This window comes from Dermacentor silvarum, chromosome 7, assembly GCF_013339745.2.
Source record: "Dermacentor silvarum isolate Dsil-2018 chromosome 7, BIME_Dsil_1.4, whole genome shotgun sequence".
Lineage (NCBI taxonomy): Eukaryota > Metazoa > Arthropoda > Arachnida > Ixodida > Ixodidae > Dermacentor > Dermacentor silvarum.
In genome coordinates, this window is record NC_051160.1 from 8,585,047 (window position 1) to 8,612,475 (window position 27,429).

Genomic DNA, 27,429 nt, shown 5'->3' on the forward strand with positions numbered 1-27,429 from the left:
GGAGAAACAGGTTCTCATCGAGAACGAAGAGTACTGGGTTTATTTACAATATTTACATGAGAAGTAGAGAACGTTACATCTCATCAGTCTAGCATGACTGGATCGAAGCACCCGGAGAGCCACAAAAGTCCCCTTAAAAGCCCTCTGGCCAAGCTGCGGTCCCACCATCCTCCAATCGTAGCGTGGAGAGTCACCGAAGGGTCCGCCTTGAGGGCGAGAGTACGAATAATCCCCCGGTGCCTTCGTTCCCCGAACACATTCGGAGAAGTGCCCTCAGGCACACACTGCTCACTCCCCCACAGAAAGGCGGGGACACTCGTAAACAGGCGGCTTCGCGCCTGCCTTGAACTGACGCGCCTGGGTTCCCTGGAAGGGCCAGCCATGGATGGGTTTGTTTGGGGAATGACCTTGGCGACCAGCGGGTCTGTCGAGCGGCCGTGAGAAAGCGTCGTAGAAGCGGCCCTTTTCCAAGAGTTTCTTGCTCCGAGCGACGTGGTCGGCGTCCGTCTAGTAACCATTGTCATTAGACAGTTTTAGTTTAGCGTTAGCGTAATAGCGGGGTTACGGGAAATAGCGTTACCGTTCCGCAAACGAACTTTGCAGAAAGAGAGTTTTAGTATAGCGTGATAGCGTAGTTTACGTGCGGGACGCTATTCCATTACGCTTTGAATTTCGCATACACAGGGCACCTAATTCTATGTGTGTGTGCGTCCGGAAAGTGCGATAGGCAGCGCAGTGGAAGCCAGGAGCGCGTTGTATTTTTACTTCACATGTCCGTCGATCTGCAACGAAACAGACAAGCAGTACAAGCTGTCTACCATAGCCTCCGACATCCTCCCATCTCAGAGGCCATATGCCGTCGTCGCGCTTATCTTCCGACTTTAGCGACAGATGGCGCTCGCATCTCAGAAAAAATTTCTCTCGTTAGGCTTAGGCGCGTTCGAAACGAGAAGCGATCTCGAAAATTCCTCAAGATTAGCCATAACACTCTCTCGGCGAAGCGGCATGAGACTAAGCAAAAGCCGTTTACGCAGTCATTTGCTACGAACGAAGTGAATTCTACAAAAACAACGCCAAATTCAGTTCGAAGCGGGCGACCGGGACCGCCGCCATGTTTTACGTACACTTTAGCCCGCTGCGGCGGCTGCGCTTGCTGCCAGTGTTTTGACAGTCGTTGTCTGGGGTCATTCAGTGTGATGTATTCATGTTTGCTTGTGTGCGCTGACACCACGCTTGTTAATTCAGTTAGTAAGCGAATGTGTCTAAGTTTATGCAGCCGATAAAACTACTATCCCTACTCCGAATAGCTCTCTACTAATTTGCTATCGCAATTGATGGTTCGCCTGTCGGGTGAAACTGCGACATTTTTTTCGCATTTCCGGTGATAGCGGCTACGGGGCGGCGGCATCATCGCGACCAGAAACGGCTATTGGAATGAGCCCATAACAGCTTACGCTGTAATTTAACAGTGAAGATGTTTGCGCTAGCCGAAATGCGTGGTTCGTATAAAGAAATAAAAGAAAGTAGACTTTCTTGCCGAGGTGGGATTCGAACCCGCGTAGTCACGGTCCCAAGGCGAGCGTCGTAACCACTAGGAGGCTGCAGCCACGCTTGCAGAACATGCATTTATGCGAACCATATAATTGCGTTCGAGCGTCTTCGTGCACAGCTGGCGCGTTCGAACGCTCGTGCTCTGCGAGGTGAAGACGAGGTTTTGCGCGCTATGACAGCGAGAGAGAGACGTATTCACGGAGCGGATCTGCTGGAACGCGGTGTGGGCATTGCAACGCAGTGTCGGTGTGGCAAGCGGTGCTATGCAACGCGCAGTGACGGCCGTAAATCCGAGACGCGCGAAAATAAATTATCATCATCATGAGTAATAAGATGAAAAGTTCGTGCGCACTTGCGGAAAATGCTGGGCGACGATCGCCCAGCTTCGCTGTTTCAAGCGTTGCGCGGCCGAGTGCAAGGTGAAGCGTTCTTTTTTTATAACCTCCTTGGTATATGAGCAGACGTGCGGATCACCTTGCGCACGCACCTGTGTTCCCACGCCTTACAGCCTTGGCTTTACTAAACGTTGCTTATGAGACAGAGTATATTATAGTTCACTCCAGGCAATGTTTCATTTAGAGCGAAACGCAGCCCGCGTCGGAGGCCCAAAACGGCTGTATGACCAGGCCGTCGGTGCAAACACACAGCCGGACGACCAGATGTTTCGGCGCTGTAACTATAGACCGCGTTTGCTTGAATGCTGGCGCTTCGTTTGATTTGCAGTACACTCTTTCTGAGCCGTTCCTTGAGGTTTGCCTAGCATGGCCAGGGTCCTTAGAAAGTATTAAAGGACCCTGGCATGGCTTAGCCGACAACAAACGCGCCTCTGAATATTCTCACGCCGTCTGCTCGGCGTCTATAGTTGGCGTTTGCTCGTCACCCTCATTGCCTACCGTACAAGAGCGGAGTCGTATATACAATAATGATGTAGGCAGCCATTATACGTTTTTAAAGCTTACCGCACCGCAAACGCATCACCAGCGATAAGGCTGTGGCGCCGTCTGCTGTGTTAAAATCAGACTTTTACTGTAGCCTCCTATATAGGAGGCTATGTCGGCATTGTCTGAGTAGGCCTAACAGCATCAAGACAAAGGATCAGCGCCAAAACATATGTCCTGCCCCTCGGCATGAGACTAAGCGAATGCTGTTTTCACCATTTCTTGCCGTCGGGGTTCAACAAGCGTGAATGTGGGACCCTTTAAGGCTTTCTATATGTATATACACAATAATTACACTACAAAGTGGCAACTCTGGCGCTGCTGCCATGGTTGAGCCAACCGTAGGAATGATCTCCGTGCTCGGGGATTCAGACGTTCTTATGGCTTTTGTTTAGAACACAGTGTCTTGCGCAGATGGCATAACCTTTTCCCGGAACCGATGTATCGAAACCGTATCTAGCTGTTTCTGTTTGGTCAGACCTGTGCTCTTTGCCGTGTACATAGAATTCGTATAACGCCAGCAGCGAAAACATCTTGTTTTTTTTTTGTTTTTTTTTTTAACTGTACACTTCCAGCTTGCCTGTTAAAGCATGGCTTCGTGAAAAAAGGAGTACATATGCCCCGCAATGCAAATTGTAGACTTTGCAACCAAGACAATAGAACACCGTTTTATTCTTTGTCATGAGACGCATGCTACTTTCGGGACATTTTACAAATAACTTATAGCTATCGAAAAAGAACTTCCTCACATCATGGTATCCGGTTCCTTCCTTTCAAAGAGACAATCAGTAATACACCGTACGATTTGTTTCATTTCATTCATTTCATTTCATTTATTAATACTGCTAGCCTATTTTTTGGGCCGTTACAGGGTGGAAAATAATTGTTACAATGCAGAAAATACACTGACAATCACAGCCTTATAGGCATGTACTTACAAAAAAAAAAATGTACACAACCTGGACATTTATATTGTATTCATTATGGAGAAGCCGTGTGATCGAGCGACACATGCCGAGCCACCTCGCTCGTGTCACCTTGAGACGTTAAACCATGCAAATCAATCCCACCATTCCAATGAGCACATTTCGCCTCCGCGGTGCGGCCACTGTGCGTGGACCTTGGTCGCGGCGCCTCAGTGACCCGAGCTAAACGAACAAATCGAATTGTTGCATAGCCACTTGGTATGTATAGTATATGGCGTTTAGGAGCGTGATGTTGAGCCTTGTAATACATGGCTCGAATATAGCGTATATGCCATGCTCTGCAGCATATGGCTTAGTAATAAATTAGCGCACTGAGGAAGACGGCGGTAAGCCGAAGACATGCTCAGCCGTTGTGCATATATTCGCTATGATCGGCACCATGCGTGCGTGTGTCAGAGCGTGCCGGATCAAGGCTGCGTATATCGCAAGAGCAGTCTGTCACAACGCGTCTCTATTGTCAGCCTGTGTACACCGCGCAGTCGACGCCCAAGAAGCACATATTGGGTGAAGAGCGTTCCCATGCGACCCACTTCCTCGCACACGTATGCACATAAATGAGTGAGCTCCGCGCGAAGCATTGCGCATGCGCGCGATATGCTGCTAAGCACATGCGTGGTCTCCTCGTATCTTTATTTTTTATTTATGCGCACGTGCATGCCCCCGTGGCCGCCGAACTCACGGCCGGGTGCGTTTGTGTCGCAATAGCCCTGGCGTGTAACACGAAAGAACCAAGCCAAAGCGCTATTATTTTTCCGCCATGGTAGGGCGACAGGAACTGCGGCACCTGCGGGTGTAGCAACAACCGATATACGCAGAAAAAAAAGAAGCGAGCAGCAAAGGCATGGCGTATCGAGGATGCGATCTCGTCACTGCCGCCTGTGCGCGCTACATATGGAGGTGTGCAATCGTTTCGTGTATACTGCAGAGCATGGCGGCGTGTTTCGTTTCCATCGCGGTTTCGGGAGGGCGGCAGCGCTTTTGCGTGCTCTGTTTCGCTCAGACGGGTTGTCACGTGGCGCGGGAGCAGTGCAGCTCAGGTTGCCAGCAGTCCCGACTTTTGAGTAAATGTCCCGACTTGACCCAGTTCGGCAACGCCAAATGTGCCGACATTTGCATTTTTTTTCCTGCTAAATACCAATCAGTAAACCAGATTTCATTTTTATAATGCCCGACAGCTCCGGTTGCACATTCTTGCACTCTTCTGTTGCATCGTCATAAACGGAAAGGCGGTTTTGTTATTGTCGTGGTTTTACTTGTGTTACAGCCCTAACCGTTCACAGTATCATTTCTGTCTATGGGTAGCCGTGTTAGCCACGCAGCCTTTCTTGTCGTGACATACTGGTAGGACAAAAGTGTGAAACTTTGTCGCACGTACGGACTGACCGGGTCGAAACGTGTTGAGCTTTGTTGTATATGGCTTCGGTCGTTGGACTCCTTCGGTTGAACGAAATGGGGGTGGGAGGGGGGAATCTTGGCCGAGGTCATTTTTCGGACACATATTAGTTTGTGGCATTGAAACACGGGCCCGACAGTGCAGTGTGATAGTGGGTTTCAGACTGTACACGAGGCAAGGGGTTTGCGTTCCGTCCCAGCAAGAAGCCAAGTCGAGCTTGGGTTGCGTGCCCAAAGATTGTGACGTCTACATTTGTTTCGATGTGCCCGTAGCTCATTATTCACTGCCACACGCGTCACTAGCAGATCGGCAAGAACGGTATGGCTTGATTATGTCATTAACACAGGGAAGGAATTACTGAAGCCCAAGCTAAGCTACTTTTCGTAAGGTGTGTTACTTGCCGGAGGTGCCCAAAGGATGATGTCGGCCCGGCCCTCAGCCCATTCTTGGACACAAGTGCAGTGATGGAAGTGCTGCTCCAATCGCTCCAAACTGCTCCAAAAGAGAAATTCTGCTACGTTCTGCTCCAAACTGTCATTTTTTTATAGTAACTGCTCCGAACCTGCTTCGAAACTGCACTGGGAAATTTTATCTCATACTGGGGGATTACCAACTACTGCTGTGACAACTGTGATATGTGATAGATTACTTTTACATTCTGATGCTCAGCTTTATCGGCTTTGTTCTCATTTCTGCCGCAAGTACTAGTAATTTAAGTATATTGCTCATTTTACAACGCGTTCGATAACCATCCATCTTCTTAATTGTGTGTTTCTTGCAATTTGCGTTGATTATTGTATGTGCAATATGCTTCGTAATAAATGTCAACATTTATGAGACGCTTCGGTGTTGCTTTTAACTCCAGGAGTCGTATGACGTACATGTTTTGTCATTTGTTCCGAAAACACCAATAGCTGCTCCAGACTAGCAGTTGTTTTTTCTGCCCCGAATTTCGCTCCAAAAAGTAAAATTTCGCTTCCATCGCTGCAAGTGGTACGAAGCCCGAGATGCGCCTTTTCGTTCTTCGTCCTCGTGACGTGCGTGGCCGATTCGAACAAGTGTCATTCGGAGTCTATATAGCTGCGTTTTTTCGTTGCTCTGTCCGGCTGTATGTCAGGTCCACCGTCGGTGTGGCACGCCTGCCCTGCCGTCAGGTTATCCGAATCGTGAATTTGCTTTTCAAAGCACGCCGCTTTGCCGATGGTGCCGGATGGCGCCGCACGAAGCGCGCGCAGGAAGCCGCTCACTCGCAGCGACCTCGAGCGGCGGTACCGATAGCGGGGCGTTCGAGCCATGGCTGGCTGATTAGCGCATATTAATTAATTGGCCTCTGTGCCGTACATACACACAGGCGTTCCTCGGGCGTCCTGTTTTGGCGCCCATTGTGGCTGCCTGGCCATGTGTGAAAAGGGGCCGTCGGTCGCGCTTCGTCGGAGCCGCGTCGTGTCACTGTGCGTGCGTGCGTTGCGCAGTTTGTCGCTGTGCCGCGCGATGCTCGACACGCGGGAAGCAGCTGCCGCCCGTGGGTGCGTCCTTACAGGCAACAGGACCGTCTAAAATTTTACCAGTGGCAGATAAAGTCCGAAAATGTCTGCTATTCACTTCACACGAGGCACGCGTCGTTTGCTTAGGCTGTTATTAATAAAATTAGGCGGTTATATACCACACTGCTCAATTATAACAAATTTAACCAAAGTGAAATGGCGTCAACCATTACGCACGTTACGTCGCGCGATACGCTTGCTCGTCCAGCGTAGTACTATAACGTCGCGTGATCGATGGCCACGCTGAAACCCGCGCTGTTCTGTGTGGCCATCGTCAGTGCGCTACAGATCTATCTCGGAGGCCCGTAGTGAATCATAAGCGCCGATGCGTGATCGAAAGACGTGTTTTGCACCAACTAACTTGGACGCTCTGCTGCTACGGTACGTGTTTGGGGGCGTCACTCCACTGTCAGTGCCGCCTTGGTGCTGGTGCGAAGCAGACGACGCAGCACACGGGCGCCGTTAAACACACGTGCGATCTACGCAAGTGTGTTACTAAAGTATTATTGCGCAACAAAAGGACATGGACGGCAGAGAAGAACACTCACAACAAGCGCAATAATTCTTCTCTGCCGTCCATGTCATTTTGTTGCGCAATAATACTTTAGTAATGGACTACCAACTTGCCCGGAATGCTGCTCTCATTACGCAAGTGTGGCGTGTATTTACGCCCCAGAAGCCGATCATACCTTCATCAGAGGTGGTCATAGCGCTAGAAGACACGGACAAGAACGAGAGAACAGGACGAGCGCTAACTTTCAACTTAGTGTTTATTTCGAGAAACAACCGTATTTGTAGGCCCGCATACAGAAAAGGCCCAATCATCGCACATGAAAACCAGCCGCATCCAGGAACGCAAATTCATTTGTAGTCAGCGCAACTGAAGGGGAGCTGATGCAGCTATCACCGGCCCTCGCTATCAGAGTGGCTTCAACAACCTCTCGCGTAACTTTATCTACATTTCTATACAAAACGGAACACTCATTGAGCAAGGGTTTGCACCCACAACCACTGCAATGCACAGAAACATCTCGGTATCGGTTCCATTTTTGTTTGTGTTCTCTTAAGCAATCATTCAGGCACCTCCCAGACTGCCCAATGTAAACTTTCTCGCACTATAACGGAAGGCGATACACAACATTCTTTACGCACGACACAAAAGGGCTCTGATGATTCTTTTTACAACCTCCGCGTTTCTTGGCAAACGGATCAGTGGCACTGCATAAGCTAAGCAATTTCTGCGGATCGCGGTTTTGTACAACGTGCAAGAACTTTCTTGTTAAGCAGAAGATTCCACTCTTTAGCGTTACCAATGGGTATCGTTACCCGCCCATGCCACCAAGTCTACCGGTTCTGAACGATGTGGCCGAACGCTACGTATATCCTGGCATAGCCGAGCTAAGCCGCTGTTTTTTTTTTTTTTCCAAAAAAGATCGTTGCAGACCTTCCAGCTCGTCAAGTCCTGCGTACTATGCCACACGTGAGGCGTGCCTTATTGCAGGTAGAATATTACGTTGGCGAGCATAAGCGTAGCGTTATGCTGGTTAGCCAGTCTTCAACAGCGACGGTGCCGCTGAAAGTCCCGAGGGTGTGGACTCGTGGCGGTGCGGCGTCCGCTGCGGAGATACAGTGCCGCTACCCCGCGCCTCCATGAAATGTGCATGCTAGCTACACTGATGTATTTTTCAACAGCGTAACGCGCTCTGTCCGTCTTCTTCGGCGTCCCTGCAGTAGACCACACCGTGATATACGCAGGTTATATGTGGTCCGAGTGAAAGTGCCAGCCAATGGGCTTAGATAATGACAAATTAGTGCAAGCAAACGCACCTCTTAATATGTCCTACAGAAAAGCCGCAGTTTCGCCCGCAAGGCGAAGCATCAATTGCGATAGCAAATTAATAGAGAGCTATACGGAGTAAGGATAATAGTTTTATTGGCTGTATAAACTTGGACAATGGGGACGAATTACAGTAAATGATTGAGGACCGAGAAAGTGTAAGAGTGGGGTTGAAGATTAATATGCAGAAGACAAAGATAATGTTCAATAGCCTGGCGAGGGAACAAGAATTCAGGATCGCCAGTCAGCCTCTAGAGTCTATAAAGGAGTACGTTTATCTAGGTCAATTACTCATCATGGGGAAAAAATTTACAGAAGAATAAAATTGGGTTGGAATGCTTACGGCAGGAATTGCCAAACCCTGAATGGGAGCTTACCACTGTCGTTGAAAAGTGTACAATCATTGCATTCTACCGATGCTAACATATGGAGCAGAAACTTCGAGGTTAACAAAGAAGCTCGAGAACACATTAAGGACCGCACAAAGAGCGATGGAAAAGAAAATGTTAGGCCTAACGTTGAGACAGGAAGAGAGCGGTGTGGATCAGAGAACAAACAGGATAGCTGATATTCTAGTTGACATTAAGCGGAAAAAATGGAGCTGGGCAGGCTATGTAATGCGTAGGATGGATAACCGGTGGACTATTAGAGTCCACCGGTTATCCATCCGCGCCTCTTCCGCATAGGGAAGAGGCGCGGCCACAGGCTGCGCGGCCTGCGCATATGGAAGAGGCGCGTCCACAGGTGGCTGGTGGTGAGCGACTGGAACAACTTGAGCGACCTCTTCGGCAATGACAGTGCGGAGCGTTGAAGGCAGACCACAAGATGGCTCCTGAGTGAAGGGTACGTACTAAGGAAAGTTGATGGGCAACCTCCTCGCGCAGGAAGTCTTGAATATGCTGAGGCAGTGGAGAGTGGTCGGAAACGGCAACCAGACTCGCTAGCGCGTCGGCGGTCGACAGAGACTGCCGAGTTAGGGTGCGTTGTTTCTTCAACTCTTCGTAGCTCTGACATTACGTGACCACTTCAGAAACGGTGCGCGGATTCCTGGCTAAAAGCTTCTGGAATGCGCCGTCATCGATGCCTTTGAGGATGTGCTGAAGTTTATCAGCTTCGGGCATGGCGGCGTTGACACGCTTACAAAGGTCGACGACTTCTTCAATGTAGCTCGTGAAAGTTTTCCCAGTCTGCTGTGCACGGGCTCGCAAGCGCTGTTCAGCGCGTAGTTTGCGGACAGCAGGTCGACCAAACACCTGAGTGAAAGACGTCTTGAAAGTTGACCAAGTCGGGATGTCGACTTCATGGTTATTGAACCAGAGTTAGGCAACACCAGTAAGATAAAATATGACATTGGTCAACTTCGCGGCGTCGTCCCACGTGTTATGCGCGCTCACCCGTTCATACGACGTAAACCAGTCCTTCACGTCGGTGTCATCTGTTACGCTGAAAACCTTCGGATCACGTTGCCGACTGGGGCGACGGGCTGCTGACTGTGCGACGGACTGGCGACGACTGTGCGACGGACTGGGGCGCAGGCGCCGGCGGGTCTGTGTTGTCGGCCATGATCGGCGGAAGCGTTCGTGTTCGAAGCTCCAGGGTGCAAGCGACGGGGAAATTCCAGCAACCTCCACCAATTGAGAAGAGGTTTATTGGCGGTGTTCTTCAAGGACGCTACGAGTTCAAGGAACGGCGAGGCAGCGTGGGGCACCGTCTCCAAAGAAACCAGCGATCAGCAGCGCGAGCCGAGCGGGCCGAGCGTTGGCGATGCCGCTGGACGGAGGCGCGGTATTTTCTTCACAATAGGCGATGATGACGAAACTTGGACACACTCGCTTAATAACTGAATTAACAAGCATGGCGTCAGCTCGCAGAAGCAAACACTCGACGATCCCACTCGACGACCGCAGACAACCGCTGTCAAAACGCTGGCGTGAGCAAGCGCCGCAGCAACAGTGGCGAGCAAAAGTTCGTAGGGTATATCGCTTCAACGAAAACTGAGCGGCGAAAGCACGGCGCATAGAAAGCTATAAGTCGTCTACAGATCGCTTTCAAGATACGGGAACCGAGGGGCCCGAGTTCCCTTTCTTCTCGTTCATTACATAACGAGGGCTCGAATCCGGCAACATCGATGCCTTCAGGGAGCATATGTGGGTTTATTGACCAGTTGCCATCACCCAAAAAGATCACGTGCTCGTGACGCCTGCGGCAGAAAGGATGTTCCACATCCGCCCTATGGTTTGTGAGTGGTGGCGCTGGCTAACACTCCCAGAGTTCTAGTTGTAAAACATAAATACCCCCAGAAAGCGGATGGGGAAACGGTTCCGCGGTAGCTCAATGGTGAGAGCATCGCACGCGTAATGCAAAGACGTGGGTTCGTTCCCCACCTGCGGACAGTTGTTTTTTCATCCGTTTGCATTTTCCATCAATTTATCATTTCTTCAATTCAATTAGTGTGTGCAAGTAATTTCCCCTATGTTTTCTTGGTGTCAATGTTTGTTGGCTTCTTATGATATCTGCTACTTTTGGTAGCATATACAGTAACTCTAATTTGCATGGAAGACCACCGCCACCTCGGGGAGCCGGAGGAAACTAAACACGCGGGACGGGACCGCCACACCGGGAGAGCGGAAGGAAACTAGGCACGCAAACGCTTGGAACGACGACAAAGAGAGGATGGTGCGAGCGTACACATGGCCGACGCGGGTCGCACAGCGACAAATCTTTGAGAAGCCCTTATTATCTACCTGAGAGTCTACTGATCTTGAAAATGGTGCCTATTGATAACTAATCTACTGAAAATGCATATCCAAGTGATGAGACGTATAAGCCTTTGCATAGATTGAAGCGATTTTGCATCAAATTCGGGAGCTGAGTTTTTGCACACGCAGATTTGGTGACGGACAGGAAAAATGCACGCAACACTAGCCATAGACAGCTTCGTTGTAAAAGGTTTAAGCACAGTTGTATAATTTTGTAGGACCCTATTTTAATGTTTGCCAGGTGGAACTAAGTTTGAAACACAAATGTATAAACGTTTGATAAAGTATAATCTTTAACTTGTAAAACATCTTAATATAGTTCGCACTAGTGGCTTTTGAAAGGCAAACAATATGTGTTATAAAATGGCATAAAAGTGCAGAATTACATACGATACATGGCACTAGTGAATCCCTGTGTGTACCGTGCAGTTAAACAAGAAATAAGAAAAATGGCAGAAGTGAAAGGTGAAGTCCAACTGAAATATGCAAGAAATTGCAATCTGCACAGGGGGAAGGCAAATTAATGGCTTATGATGTTAAACTAGATGCTCTTTTCTACAGAGCGAAGGAATTTCAATTGACTGGGATGTCTGGGTGAAACCGCCACCTTCTTTGAATGGCCACACAACCAACATGCGAGAATAGACGCTCGGACGCTATAGGTTTGCTGGGCCACAAACTCCATCGCTATGTCAAATACACGCCACTTCTTTAGTGGACTGGGAGTGGCACGACGATCAACGACTGGGTTGCCAGTAGTATGCCTTGAACTTGGAGGGCATTTCAAGCCGCCGGCTTTGGGCGGCGTGGTTCCGTGTGCAGCTTGGGGGAAGAGAGGGGAAGCGCCCGGCTCTGCATCACTCGGGACTCGAAACAGCAGTCGACAGTCGTTCTACCACAGCCGCACAGTCACTGTTCGTGCGCCGCCATTCCAGTATGATTTCCAAATTTTCGCGCCACTCCTGTCAAACTATCGAAAACGAATTATCTCACAGGTCTAATCGATGAAGTCTATTAAATGAAGCGTGGAGATCGACGAAGAATTGCGGGATGCATTTAATCGATATTACCAACCCAAGGCGGGATGGAAGCGCGCCGTCTTCCACCGCTTTACAGATATGGCTGCGGATGAGCGCGGGCCCTATCTTGAAAGCGACCTGCGATGAGTCCGCCGAGGGCTGATCTCGCCGCTTAGTTCGCGTTGCAGCGAGAGGCAGCACGCTCGCTCTTCCCCACGCCAGCGTTTTGACAGCGAGTCTCCGCGCTCGTTGAGTGAAATGTGTTTGTTTGCCTCACCCTGCTTGTTAATTTACAAGTTTACACGGCGATAAAGCTACTATCCTTACTGGCTAACCATTTGCTATCGAAATCTATGCTTCGCGTTTCGGGCGGAACTGCGACTTTTTTGGTGACCTGGTCGCAATCCTTCGCCCTCTCTTCGGGAACCTCATCGCAGAGCTCCTTAGAAGCTTCGCATTCCGTCTTCTCCTGTTGCGTTCGTCGAAGCGGATCTTGCGGCTCGCCGTCCCGTTACCATTGTATGCGCACCGCGCCGCCGACCCGCTATGCTCCTCGCCCGCCCCGCGTAGTGCGGACGCGCGTCAGCTCAGCGGCGGTGACGCGGCACCTTGCGATGCTAATGCGCCCATTTAGTCGCGCGCTGTAGACCATGCGCGCCTCCTCTGAGCTCCCGGAGCAGGGAAGTGGGCGTCGCTATCCTCGTTGCTGTGTCACGCGATACCGGCGACGTCGTTGTCGGTGGCCTTACGACCTCCCGCGCGGTCGCCACAGCTCGAGGCGACCCTTGGTTGGTGAACGTGCGTGCTGGCGACCTACGTGCTTCTCTGTTATCGCCTCTCCCTAAGACCTTTCTGTCGGTGTAGAAAGCACCCGAGGAGGATGGCTCCGAAGTGTCCCTGGCGAGAGTTAGCCCTCTTATCGGAAGTGACGCGTCTGTCCAGTTGTCTTCTATTTCCGGTTCAGGCGTGTAAGTAGGTATACAAACTATGGCATATCACACGCACTGCTTCCGCACAGAGAGGCTGTCTCTCTCGAGGCGTTCGTTGCACGGACACACGCAACGAATGAAAGGGCCCACGTTATCGGTGCGATTAGCATTCCTAGGATACTTGACGCCGTCTGAATCCCGCCAACTTGGGTCACTGGGACGTCCATGCTGGTAGAACAGGGTTTGAAACCAACCGTTGGACCAGCTTTGATCACTGGTGTGCCGCTGGTTGATGCCAACAGGGTATCCGGCACTTGTCTCGTTCTTCAATCAAACGGACGCCGGGTCACTGTACGCTCTTCCATGACCAGAAAGAACTGTCCACGGTGAATGAACATAGCGACGCATTGGCGTGCAGTGACTCTATTCCCAAAGAACAGTCGGCGCCATCTGGCGCCTCCGAGATGCGTCTTTCTGGACACGCAGCGCCGACACGAGAAGCGCCGGTGCATACTTGGGTTCACTGTGCATTCACTGCAAAGCGGCACACACGATGCCACCCAGCATCGGATATTTTAATGCGTTCTTAGGGTACGCACTTTCCTGGGCTACGTATGTATGTATCGAACCGTTTGCCCGCCTGGGTCGTCCGTGGTCCAACGGGTCGGGCTGCCGTGCTGAGGTATTCGAAACCAATCAACTTGCTGAGTATGTGGCAATGTGGCAATACGTGACGCTCCTCCGTTTCAAACAATCTACCAAAATATGAAAGTTCAAGGAAACCGTCAAGGTACTATCTAATCTGGTATTCCCGAGCGGATTGTATTAGCAAGGATGTTATGCCTTCTTGAATCGCCTGCGTTAATCCAATGCAGGGGAGATTGATTCATTTTCTTGCCGTTGAAAAGCTGCTTGAATGTGAATAGCATGTTCCGTATTGTCCTCAGAGAAAGTGTTAAGCATCGACAATATCTGTAAGCTGTATGTGTGTGTTCTTCGTGAACAACGATCGAATAAAACTGTTTACCGTTGCAAGTCTCCGAATCCAAACATTGTGAAATTTTTGAGGAGACCACATGAAATCTTTAAGATACAGACAATAAAAGTGTGCCTAAATGCAAGTGTAGACTGAACACACTTGTCTGGAGTATTTGAGTGGTGCATGGGCTGCAGAGGGAGGGGGGGGGGGGGTACTGCGCCAGCCATCCGTAGCCGATGCCTCACTGTAGCTGCTAGGTTCGACGTACGTTTCTCTTATGGACCCGGCAAGCGGCATTACCACATATATATATATATATATATATATATATATATATATATATATATATATATATATATATATATTATTCTTCCCCCCCTTCCCACTAGATCTGTCCTTTGTCATCTAGGCCCACTACACTCTCCCGGGCTTTGTTTCATCCATCCGCTGCAAATAAGGGATGACGTTGGCAATGGCTGCTATTTCCATCGCACCGTTTTCCGTCGTGTAGCCGGTGGTCTTGAGTACTCCTTCTTTGGTAGCCAATTATACCACTTTAAGCGGAGCCACAAGTTTTGTGTTGGGACCGCGATATCCTTTCCACACCAGAACCATATCGCCTAATGCAGTTGCGGGAGTATTTGTGTTATGACGTTGGTGAAATGTTCTCTTCATCGCTTCCCTGTGCTGTTTTTGAACTTGGTTTCCTTCAAGTGAAGCTTCTCTGTAATGCCATCGTCCGCAGGCAAATAGGCAGGCTCCTCAAAGGCGGCGTATTGAGGACTGCATCCCACAGTGCACGTATATGAGATCTGTTGCGGTGCGACACAGCTGCTTGTTGTAGACAGCACCCTCCTGGGAATCCTGGGTACATACTGATGTGTATTGTTTGATATGTCGGATAACTCGCTCTGCTAGCCCATTAGCTGATGGATGGTATGGTGCTGTGAATTTCAGGGTAATGTTTCTGTCTTTTGCCCACCTTGCAAATGCCTGACTCTTGAATGCGGGGCCATTGTCGGATACGACACATTTCAATCCTTTAAACATCTCTCTCTCTCTCTCTCTCTCTCTCTCTATATATATATATATATATATATATATATATTGCACCACATTTCTTTGTTCAACTTCTTCTTGAAATGTACAAAATATGGCCACCCAGTAATGGCCATGATAGCCAGCAGTATCGGCAAAAACTACGATGCAGATCCAATGCACTTGTTGTAATCGGCACGAGGCGAAGCTTTCTTGCAACGGTCAATTGAATTCCATGATGCGATGCGTACAGTTGTCCTTATTTCAATACGATGCAACGCGGACCCCTATGCAGTGCTTGCTTAGGCACTTTAATGTCATGGAATGTATACATATATCGCTGAACTTCACTCACGAGTCAGCTCGCTCAGACTTGGACACCGACCCGCGAGGCTGAATTCTGCGAGCCTGGCTGAGTACAAGTTTGGTGAATATGAGTCTGAGCAAAGCACGGCTGAGTTCATGTGAACTCGGCTGGGTGGAATTTTGCCGAGTCGTCTGCACGCACGTGCCATTAAATCACATCGTGAAATAAATCGGTAAGCACCTGCACTGATCACAATCAAGGGAGATTCAGATACACAAATGTCATGTTGTCTTTGTATATCTTGCAAGTTCCACGATACTGAAGTTATAGAGGCAGTAATGGACATGATATGACTATGCGTGTGAATGCAAACTCATTATCAACTTTGCCTCTCTCTTGTTGGGAACGGCCTTTGCCTCGTGATGCGTCTGCACGCTTGATTAGCTGTGGACGTGCAAGAACCGCCCGTACTTGAAAAGATGCTATCATTCGCAGGAATGGATGGAACTGGCTGATTTGCTTTTTGTTTAATGTGTTGTCCACTGTTTATGAAAACAAGGTGCTTCCACATTGTTGCGTGTGTTTTACTGGAAGTAGAGAGAGGGAAGCAAGGAAAGGCAGGGATGTTTACGGGGAGCACGAACAAAAGCACTGCACTGCATTTAAAGCAAGGGTTAACACAGGTGAAGTAAGGATATAAAGTCTGCAACAAGTTGAAGGTTCATGGATTTATGGACGACGGTGGCACGAAGGGTCCCACCCTCGTCGCCATGTTAGACGAAGACGCCGTAAGGTCAAGTATTTATTCGGACAGCAGCATGAACATAACAGACAGAAACGAGTCAGTGGCTTCGCCTTATAAAGGAGCCTGGGTGCAATCGAGGCACGCCATTGGCTAGCGATACACTATCGCATGTGAACAGTGACCGCGGACATCAGATACGCGGCGCACAGTAACAAAGTAACACTTGATAATCGTTGCACCGATACACACCGTGCAGTAAAAAAAGAAAAAATGATACCTCAGAAAAGAGGTAAAACCGCTTATCGTGCAGTAACGCTTCGAAAACAAATTGAAGAAGCTGCTGTTTAATCCTAGCCAAAGTTGAGCTTTAATGGTAGATTATCCTATCACAATCACAGTCATACCATTCTTACGGCGAACAGATGTTTAATAAGCGAGAAAATAGCGAAAAACTGAAGGATAGGTGCTGACGCCCCTTCGAATTTCCCGCACTACACGTTCGTGAAGTCGGAGATTACAAACGCAGGCCGGTCGCGATTGGTCGAGAGCGATTTATCGCTGTTAATAAAACGCAAAAATGAAATACACCTTAAACGTACATAAACAGCATTTGTCAACTTTTTAAACCGTTACAAGCGAGGAAGTAACGTTTATATCAAAATTAAATAAGAAAAAAAATGGCACGGCGATACATCCGGTGGTGATAGTTTCGTAGTTTCGTTTTTGGTCCATGCATCATATAGCGCGCGCTTGTTCCGCTCTACAGTGTTTGGTTGCGTGTTGCGTGGCTCGAAAAACGTTGACTTCGCGGGAAACAGCCAGAAAATGCCTCGTGTGTGTAGTGTTGAGGGCTGTATAAATGGCCCAAGGTGCTTGCTCAGGGGCAGCGGCATTGTTGACCCGATTGTGTCCTTTCATGTGGTGCCGCGCGATGATCCCCGGCTACCCGGCGTTCGCAATGGCTCCCGATGATAAAACGGCAAAATAGCCAGAGAAACCGATGGTGTGCCCTCTGCATTTCTCGCCGTCGGATTATGTGTATAATACTACAAAAAAGTATCTTGGCGTGCCCCAGAAGCCAGTCTTTTCTCGAGCAGCTGTTCCCTCAATGCGACCTTCTTTAAACCCCCTACCGGTGCCCCTGCAGCAGCAAACTGGCGGCTCGGTGAGTGCTGAATGTCATTAAATAAAGCCACGAAACAACCATACCGAGTACGTACGCAACTTTCTACGCTTGTTCTGTCGCGAACATCGTCGCCTGGCGGACCGGACACACGCCTTCCGTCGACGAAAACGAAGCTCTGCTTTCAGCCGGCGCCGCCGGCGGCTCACCGCCATCGCACGCGGAAACACCTACCGCTCGAGCACGGAGGATCATTTCGCGCTCCGTTTCACTGAATATCGCTGAAATGCAGTCCTGCTTCCCTGGCGAGCTCTTCGTTGCAAGGTTCAGCGGCAGCAACGGTATCCATCGCGGCGAATGCAAACGCAGCGGCCATGCAGCCATGCAGCCATGATGCAGCCAGCGCCTCGGCCAAACGTTTACGCAAGCGGTGACGTATCATGGCGCATTCTGATTCGCTGAGAGCAATGAAATCTGTGACGACACTGCTTCAGTGCCAAATCTAGGGTGATAGAAATTGAGGAAGAGATATTTGGTCTTTGTTTACGAATTTCTCCGCTAATAACTCATATTTTTGCACCGAACAAAAACTGCATACATTCCTGAAGGTCCCTCTTTTATTCCAGCTGAACTTCCCGCTTCTCTTTAGTGTCCCTTTAAATATGCTTGTGTGCAAAATTCATTATGATGTATAGTTTGCACGTTCGCTTTACGAGCTTGATGAGCAATCGCGTCTCGCAGCGGGAGTAACAGAACCTTGAAATGAGACGCACCGTGAAAAAATACGCGTGAGAGCCGACACGAACAGACTGCAACTCGCGCGTATGTAGCGCCACGTTGAAGCGACGGACCAGCTCAATCGAGCGAGAAGGGCAGCAAAGGCCGCTGGACTCCTGGACTGAGGGGACCACCCACTGCAGAGCGGAGGGCGTGCTCTTTGGATTAAAGTTTATTCTCTCTCTCTCTCGAAGCGTCGTATATGCTGTCACGTGGTGTCCTCTCGACGCGGCATTTGACCGCAGTTGCCGGTGTCCGTGGAAGCATACCGGCGATACGACGGCACGTCCGTCGCATGGACCGCTCTTCCGGTGCGATGAAAATCGCATCATGTGAAACGGCCTTTACCGTCGACTGCAGGGGAGTTGCATTGAAACTGCCAGGGAGTTGTTGGAAGCTTTTTATGCTAAAAAGAAAGGGTCCGATTGTGTGATTCTGCAGAAATGAGCTTTTATGAGCAAAGTATGTTACCATGTAGCTCTGCGTCACACCTTGGCTGTCTGCGCAGTTGTGTCATTGAACAGTCCCCTTTTCACGTTCGCGCCACAATCAAGTATGCCGGGTTCTGCCGAATGTTCATTGTAGAGCGGCACTGAACACCGAGTGGCACATACCCAGTGTCCAAGTGTTTTTGTCCAGAGTTCCTTGGAACAGGGGTCCCGCAACTATATATGTCAGCGTGAGCGTTCAAGAGCGACACGTATGTACTCACTGAGTTGGTCCGACGGTCTCTTCCTGACCCATTCGACCACCCGGTTAGACAGAAAAACCCTTCCACTATGGTGGGAATTATGTATTTCCAGTTATGAAGATGAGATGGTGTGATTTCAACTGTTAAAGACTGAGATCCGGTGGTTTTCATTTATTTAGTGACCACAGGGCCTTGTGGTCGCTACGGTACACCGCCATAGGGTGTACGGCAAAGGTTGGCACGTCCTTCATAAACACCTCACCAACGCCGCGCGCGTTCGGTGCGAACGCGGGCAAAACGCTGCCGCCGTCGACAACAGTTGTGCGCGTTGTTTGTGTGACCGCACACAACCGCTGTCAAAATGCTGGCTACGTGACGGAACGGCTAAATGCCGTTGTCGACGCTGTTACGGGAGAGGTGGGCGAGAGCCCCGAGAGAGTGGGCACGCACACGCACAGTCTAGGCTGCCTCGATGCCCTCCTTGCGCACCGCTCCCCTTCCACTGTGAAGTCGCGTTTGCTCTCCGCCGTGCGTTCGCTCCCCGTGAAAGAGCGCGTCCCTCGCCCTCGTGCGCTTTCACTCGCACATACAGCATACGGCCAATGAGAGTTTTTTCCTATTGCCGGACGCGACCATCGAAGAGTGAGCCCTTAACAGCTTCGCTGTAATAGATAGATAGATAGATAGATAGATAGATAGATAGATAGATAGATTACCCTGAGAATGCGCCAAGTTACTTGCTCAGTTGTGAGTATGTACGTTGAGCGGCTGGTGTGCTTAGTGTGAACGGGAGGGAGTGTTTGTGACTATGAGCGGGTGTTCGTATAGAACGTGTTTTGTTGTTATAACGTTTATTAAAATAACTGTAAAGTATTCCGCCCCCAGGAAGTGGATCCATCATGGGGGGGGGGGGGGGGGCGGAAAATGAGGTGGTCAGTTCAGATATCATCGACCATTTCTGAGTCTTGTAGAAATCCAAGTAATGAGTGGAATATGAGTCGCCGTCTCTGATCGGGGCGACGAGTGTGAAGGCAGGCCTCTGAGAGCATAGGCCATCGCTCCTCTCCGGCTCTCACCGAGCGGTCCGAGAGATCCAGCAGCTGGTTCCCTGGACAGGAGCGGCAAGTGGCCGATTGCCAGGTCTGGAGGGGCGCGGGGCCGGCTGGTGCCACTGGGCATCTTCGATTATCCGTCTCTGACAGTCCCGGACTGTCCGAAAGACTGCATACGCAACGCTCATTGGCTGAAAGCACCGTCTCGGGCAGTCCGGTACTGTCAGGAACGGATAATCGAAGAGGCCCACTGCCGTCTCAGTTACGATGCCTCGCAGGCGTGTGGCTTCAGCAATCCTGGCAGAGGCGTAGGATTCTCCGGGAGAATATTCCGGAGCGAGGCCCTTCGAGCTGCCTCTGCCGGGACTGCGCGTCCTGGTCGATCGGGTGGTCAGGCACTTGTGGCCGAGTCTCTGAGGGGCAGGAAATAAGCTCCATTCGGTTGCCTGCGTCCCCAGCGTGACCTGGTATCCATGCGAGGCGGACAGTGTGACCAGCCTCGTCGGCGATTCGCATCGCCCGCTGTATCGAGGGAATGGCACCACTGCGCGAGTCCAGCCGGTCTGCGTAAACAGTGGGACGAGTGAAGGTTGCGAAAGGAGGCATGAGGACGGCGTCCCGTGCCGTGGATATCGCAGCCAGTTCCGCCGTTGCAGGCAGGGCGGCAGGAGCGTGGACAATAACAGTGCGCTGTGGCTGAAGCTTCGTCGTCGTCGATCGAGGGCGGCGTGGACAGCTAGGTGATGGGGAGGAGCGTCGCGAACTTGCCTCCCTGCGTTAAGATAGGTCTGTGGGTGAGCGAGTGCATCTTCTCCCGGTTGCAGGTCGAGCGCCTTCGGTCGGCCAACGCCGAACTCGAGGACCGCTGCCACGCCACCGAGCTGCAGCTGTGCGCCGAGCGGCGGTCCAGGGCGGAGGAAGGACGCCGGCGCAGCTGCAACCCCGACGGTGACCACGACCACGTGAGTACTGTACTGCTGCGGTGTGTACGCGCGAGTGCTGACCCCGTCGTCCGGCAGACGCTCCTGCATTGGTGGCGCCGCGGGAGTACAGGTTATATTCTTTGTTTTATTGCGATTACATGGGCTCTCCAGGCGAATGTCTGCCGTCGGCGTCGCCGTGAGGCTCCGCATAAAGTGCGATAACATGGCTACCGCGCGCGCCGTATGCTGTAGGTGCGAGGGTGAGCCGAGAAGGACGGTGACTTGACCTCGCTCGCGTGAGTCAAGAGGCGCGCCGTGTTCTCACGCGCACAAGAGAGGCGCGCCCTGTCTTGGAAGTGAGCGGCTGCGTGAGCCGAGATAGCTTGCAGCTTCGTGCGCGCACCTCGAGTGTTCGCGTAATCTCGAGCTTCTGAGACGCGTTGAAGCTAGAAGCAGCACGAAGTGTTCGCTGCTGCCGCTCGCTTCGTCACGCCAGCGTTCCGACAGTGTGTGTCCGCGGCCGTCGAGTGAGACGCGTTTATGCTTGCCTGTGCGCTCGTGACGCCACGCTTGTTAATTTAGTTGAGTAAGCGAGTACTTACTGCAATTTATACGGTAGACAAAACTACTAACCTTACTTCGTATAGAGACTAACATTTATTGAGGTAAAAGGGAAGGGATTTAGGAGCTAGATGGGTGGGGCCCCAAGTCCAGGGCTCCACTGGCTTCTGCCGCCAGCCGGACGTGGCCCAGTTGCACTTCCGGGTCTGAGCTAGCGAGGAGTGCCTCCCATTGCTCCGGAGAGCTTTCTAGTCCTGTAAGGAATTTAATTTCTCTGGCCTTTTACTACATCCCCATGAGACGTGGTAGAGGGTCGGTGGCGATTCGCGACACCACGGACGTGCCCGTACAAGGTTGGAAAAATTTTGTGCAGTCGCAATAAATTTGGATAGACCCCCGTTTGTCTCTGCTATCGCAATCGATGCTTCGCCTTTCGGAAGAAACTGTTTCGGTAAGGGGTCCTCCAGCGCAAGGAAAGCCGTTTGCGTCAACGGACTTTGCCCGTGTGACATACGATGTAATAAACAGAGTAGAACATGGCAAGTCAGTTCTGCGAAATCCCTCAAGGTGGAGGAAGGTTCGAGATTAATTGCTTCGAGTTTTCGATTAACACGGCTGTTGTCCTTATTGGACGCTTGCTTGCCTTACTGCAGGAGTGCACTGAGCTGGGCTGGTTGGTGCGTGTTTCGAAGACGACTGGCAGCGTATGTTCCGAGTATACCGATGCTTTGTTCTTGCTCAAGCTCGGCAGCTTTTCATGGTTCGGATCGTTTAATGCAACATTCATTGTTACTTGTCTGGTTTGCTAAGAAGTTGCAAGGTGATTCAACCATCCTCCAACAGTCCGCTAAAGGTGCTTTCGTATAGAGTGAAATCACCAGTCTAACTTGACGCGTCTTTGGGCGTCATGACCCGCCGCGCTAATGACGCTAAATGCGGTGGAGAGTTGGCAAAACGTGTACGCGTCATCCGTACATACCGCGCGACACTTGTTCGCTCAAGTGGGAAGCCTTCGCGGCACCACCTGGGCCGTCGTGATTGGTTTGCCGTTGAGCGACGTCACACGAAGTGAATGACGGTGTTGGGCCCCGTGCCGCATCGTGAGCAGCAGCGCAGTTTGAACACGGGCGGCCGTTTCTTCTGTGTTCGCTGCTGCTTTTCACAATGACGGCTGCTTTTTGCAACAGTCTTTTTCCCCCTCTCGGGACCTGTTACGCGCGTCGTGTGAGACGTGCTGTTTGTAATCACTTCCTGTCTAGCGCCGCACACTCCCTTGCGCGTCGACGCGTCACGGGAAATGCGCGTGTAGTGTACGCGAAAAGCCGTGTTCCTGCTGCGACATTCTATTAATGCCGAGCAACTTGTTAAAGGGCCACTAAAGGAATGTATATCCTAGATCGATGGAATATTTTTATGCGAGCATCGTTTTCTGCGTGTGCCAATGTATCAGTTCCCTGCGTTGTAGATTGCCGCCGCCGGAGGTTCCGCTGTTGCTTCTCAATTTAAACCGCCCGCGCCAAAACGGACGTTACCTCCCTCTATGCGCCGCCCTCTGTAAATGGGCCAGCGCTGGCGTCACGAGAGAGGTACCGTAATCCAAAACAGGTGGTGCCACCGCGATATTCCACTTTCGTAATTTTCTCGCTTACAAAAGTTATGTTCTGGTTACGAATGGCAAATTCGTTATTACAGAAATATATATCGAACTAGCGGGACGTAATATTTACCTCGACAGTGTCCCTTTAGCCAAAATGGCGGCTCCGTTCTCCGTGAAAGGCCTGCTTGAGACTAGTACGGTTCAAGTGCCTCGTTTCGAACGACTGTTTCACTTTAGCGCTCGCCCACTCGCCTTCACCGGGAGGAACCTTTCTCTTATTGACATCTGAGCAGAACAAGAAGGCGTGAATGCCACAGACGCTTGTCTGTTGTATTTGTGGCACACGCCGTCGCCAGCACAGTGAACTTACCGGGAGGCTTACAGGTGGATGGAACAAAGTTGTGGAACGTGTAGTGAGAGGAACGCGTCCTTCACGAGTGCCTTGTTCCGTGAGCAACGCTCGTTTTGGAAGCTGAGCTCGCACGGTACATCGCTGCTGCGAGAGAGGGGACATGAGACACGCACGCGCAAACAATTCGCTTGCACGAAACATGACGTAGTGTATTGATGTTGCAGAATAGCAGCAACTCGCAAACACACGTAGACACGCAAAAGCACGCACAAGCACAAAAAGACCAACTCGCAAGCACACGTACAAACTCACAAACACCAGTACACATGCACAAGCACATCCAGTTCTTTACCTTATTGTTTCTACGCTCGCATTAAGCGTAACAATTAACTGTCCATATGCTGTGGTTATTCTTCTCGCTTATCGACAACCACGATTCGACGGAGACTTTTCGATTGTGCAGCCACGGGCACGGAGCCGAAGCGCGCAATGTTTGCCTGCGTATCTGCATGTAGTCCGCGAGTGTAAGCAACTGGAAAGTATACGTATCAAAAAACAAGTACCACTTAATATTGTTTCGTTCAGTATTTGTTTCATAACAAATAAAACGCTTGCTTATATAGAAAAGCAATTCCGTTTTTGCCGTGCCTATAGTTTTCTGGTGTCCATGTATGGTTTTCCTGGTCCCGTAAACCGCCAGCCATTGAGGAACAGACCGGCAGGAGCACAACAGGAGCGTAACGACGTCGCACCACACAATCTTACAAAGGAGAGGCGACGGCGTTTCGAGTGCAGGCTATTTCTCTCACAAAGAAAGGCGCACAGCAGAACCTTTTACTAAGCGAAAACGCGACACAAAAGTATCCCCCAAAACATCTCGTCTCTTCCGATATATGTGCAAGACAGCGGGACAAAAATTGCCAGGAAAACCCCAGTCTTTCTCTACGCCTCGAGGCAACACATTTGATGCGAAGAACGACGCGTCCGGTAGCGGAAAACCACCCGTTCCTACGTGCCTGTGCCCAAACAATCTCGAGTGATCCGGCAACCATGAGGGTACCGCGTACGAGGTCCCGGAGAGCGGCGGCGTCAGAGCAAGTTGGCTTGCCGAGGTACGCGCCCTCTCCTAGTTCATGGGTCGAAAAATCCGCCGTTATGGCACCGTTGATCCCGCGACCTTTGGTGGGAAGTGATAGGAAGTAGCGCATTCGAATGACAAGTAATTTAATGAACGTCTCGTGAGCGCTTTCGCCTTGATCCTTTTTTAGCGTATGCTGTAAAGCGACTGTCAACATTTTTCCTCCATGGCCCCAGCAAGACGTCGGCGCCACTTGGCGTAGTAAGACCAGATCCGCACGTGTAGCTCTGACCGTGCTGGACCCTCTTTAATTAGGCGTCATTTCCTTCGCCCTCTTTCGCGCAGCACTGGCTGGACCGAGCAGTCGTACGGGAACTTTGGAAGATAGCTTCGATGTACAGAGAAGCTTCCTTGCAAACTTGCTCGCTCTGAATCACGAAAGGCTCGCAGGCGGCCGTCTCCCACAACGGGGGCGAACAACCGTCGCAGCTACGCGCTCAAGGTCGCCTCTGGCAGATTCCATTCCTGCAAGAGGCTCGAACAAATTACTTGAATATATTGCAAGGCGTATCTACTTAGGCTGGGATGAATGTCACCAGTTTCGAGACCAAAGTGTGCGACGAAATACGTGTATCGTTCCAGTTACCTTTGTGCTTCAATGCATAAAATAGTGTTATGTAAAGAAAAAAAATTCTGTGGAACAGTGCATTTTTGCCGCGAGTTTGATGGTGCATATCTCGAAACCCTCCTCGAAATTTGTCCCTAGTGGATATGCCTTGCAAACTCACAGGCTGCAATTCATAAGTTGCAATATGGCCAGTAAAGTAATCGGTAATTAGTATAATTTCTGTCAATTAGTTGATGATGTGTTTCGATTCCTCGTGCAAGTAATGGCCGCCTCTTGGAATGTTCCAGCTCAAAAAATGGAATTATGCTATCTGCTACAGGTGAGTTTTAAAAATCTGGAAAACTATAGAAGTGATCATCACCCCGTATAACGGAGAGCGTATAGATGTAATTTTTTAAACTAAGTTAGTGAAGCGCACGAAATAGTATACAGTGAAGGAATTGCATCAGATACGCAAAGTGGTTTCTGGAGAGGACTGCGCGCAACTCCCTCGTATATTGCTCGTACTGGCACGCGCGCTCTTTGTTGAGAAGCACCGCCGGAAATGTATCCCGCATTGCTCGTCGCTTCAAAAGAGAGAAAGCGCTGTGCCGAGGGAAAGCCGCGCTCGGACCCCGAGACACGGCTCTCGTGCAGCAGCAATTTTCATGGCTCGGGCTAGCTAATTAATTTCCACTCGTCGAAGGGCATTGTATTCGAAAAGAGCCAAAGTTAGCGCGGTAAATGCGTTAGGGTCGCACCTCTTTCAAGTGCCGGATGCGTGACTTTTTTAAACCGCGCTCACACCACGTCGCAAAGTGTTGTTCTGGAGCTCGCTCGACACGTCCTGTCTCTTCGAGGGGAGGGGAGGGGGGGGGGGGGGGGGGGCGAGCGAGGCGAGGTTGCACTGCGAGGAGCACGGAACTAGCTGGCTGGGTGGGGGGTGGCTCACCTTCGCACGCTTTCGCTCGCTGACCGTGTTATGGCGGAACACGACGGCAGAAATGCGCCTGGCGTGTGATTACTGTGGCGATGACAATACTGGGAAATCCGTGACATTTCAAGCTAGGGTAATGTTCGGCGCCAAAATAAAAAGAAAGTTCAGTTTTCTCTTCTAATAATAAAGCTATTATACCGCGAGCTTAAAAAAAAGTTTTGAAATAACACTTTCTCGTGGTTGTGCCGCGTAAAAATGGGGCGAAGCAGCGACAAGGCTTGTGTAGTAGCGTTGAACTCCTCGGACGCTGTTGTACGCGACACGGCTCGAAGGAGCGCGCAACTGCTGGGGACAGCCTCATCGGGTAGCGGGAAGGCATGCACTGCGAATGAAATGGCTGTTCCTTGCTCTCTGCAATTCGCTTTTTGTTGCCCAAGGTAAATACTAATTGCGGTCGCTCTAAACTACACTTTAGGGGCACCCCAGTTTGGGATATGCTTGATAGCACTCTAAGGACATTGCATGCATTTCTTAAAAAGCACTCACTTATTGACACTGCGCATGCTTGCACACATCTCCACTTCTTTTTTTCTTAACAGCGAAGCCGTTTAAGCCAGCCGTAATTTGTGGTGCGTCGCAAGAAAACTACCAAGAAAGAAAATAAACTTCCTTGCCAAGGCGGAATTCGAACTCGCGTACCCCCGGTCCCAAAGCGAGCGTCGTAACCACTAGGCTATACAGCCACGCCTGCAGAGCATGCATTTATGCGAACCATATGATTGCGTTCGAGCGTCGTCGTCTTCGTCCACAGCTGACGCGTTCGTACGCTCGTGCTCTGCGAGGTGAAGAGATTTTGCGCACTATGAGAGCGAGGGAGAGACGCATTCACGGAGCGGGTCTCCTGGAACGCGGTGTCGGTGTTGCAAGCTGCGCTATGAAACGCGCAGTGACGGCCGTAAGTCCGAGACGCGATAAAATAAATTATCATCATCATGAGTAATAAGATGAAAAGTTCGCGCACCTCCGGGAAATGCTGGGCTACGATCGCCTAAAGTCCCTAGACTTTCTGCTCTTTTAAAGAAAGCACTATATATATATATATATATATATATATATATATAGGGACTTTACGATCGCCTAGCTTCGCTGTTTCAAGTGTTGCGCGGCCGAGTGCAAGGTTTTTCCTCTGCAGATATTTTTTGATGACGTAAGAAAAAAAATTGTTAGAAATATGTATAACCTTTGTGTGAAAATTTTTCTCTAGTGCTGTGGTTTCTTTCTTTTTTTTTACTTATTTCAGCTGCTTTTGTTTTGTGTGATTTCTCAGTGTAAGATAGCAGCTGCCATAGAAGTGTTTTTCCTTAATGCCAATCGGTTGGGACCCTTTAGCAAACTTGTTCAATAAACATCTCTCATTTCGTGGCTTTTATAGTCGCAGTGGGTGTGCACATCCCGATTGTACCATTCCCCCGCTGCCGGCGCATAAAACGCCGCCGTCTCACTGGTCAATACCCGCCTGCGCTGTAAGCGGGTCGAGCTGGCCCATCCCGATTCGACGCTCTGCCAGGCCGAGACGTATGGCGTTTTATCGCACGAACTGCGCAGGCGCGTTCCGACTTCGGGTTCGTGCACGGTGTAAGAATAAGGAGTCTTCCACCGTGGGTTCGTGTAAACGCCCCCTGTGCTTGGAACGAGAATCGTGCAGA

General features: G+C 50.4%; 1 protein-coding gene across 2 annotated transcripts in view; it reads left to right on the forward strand.

Annotated features, from left to right (window-relative positions):
- The window catches only part of LOC119457505 (thyroid receptor-interacting protein 11), a 124,884-nt gene that overhangs the window by 45,176 nt on the left and 52,279 nt on the right, over positions 1-27,429 (forward strand). Inside the window, exon 3 of one of the 2 annotated variants that reach the window (XM_049670127.1) lies at positions 20,493-20,630. The exons of the other annotated variant lie outside the window; for it this stretch is intronic. Coding sequence (XP_049526084.1) covers positions 20,493-20,630 — 138 coding nt within the window. The remainder of the gene's footprint in view (positions 1-20,492; positions 20,631-27,429) is intronic. 2 annotated transcript variants of the gene reach the window in all.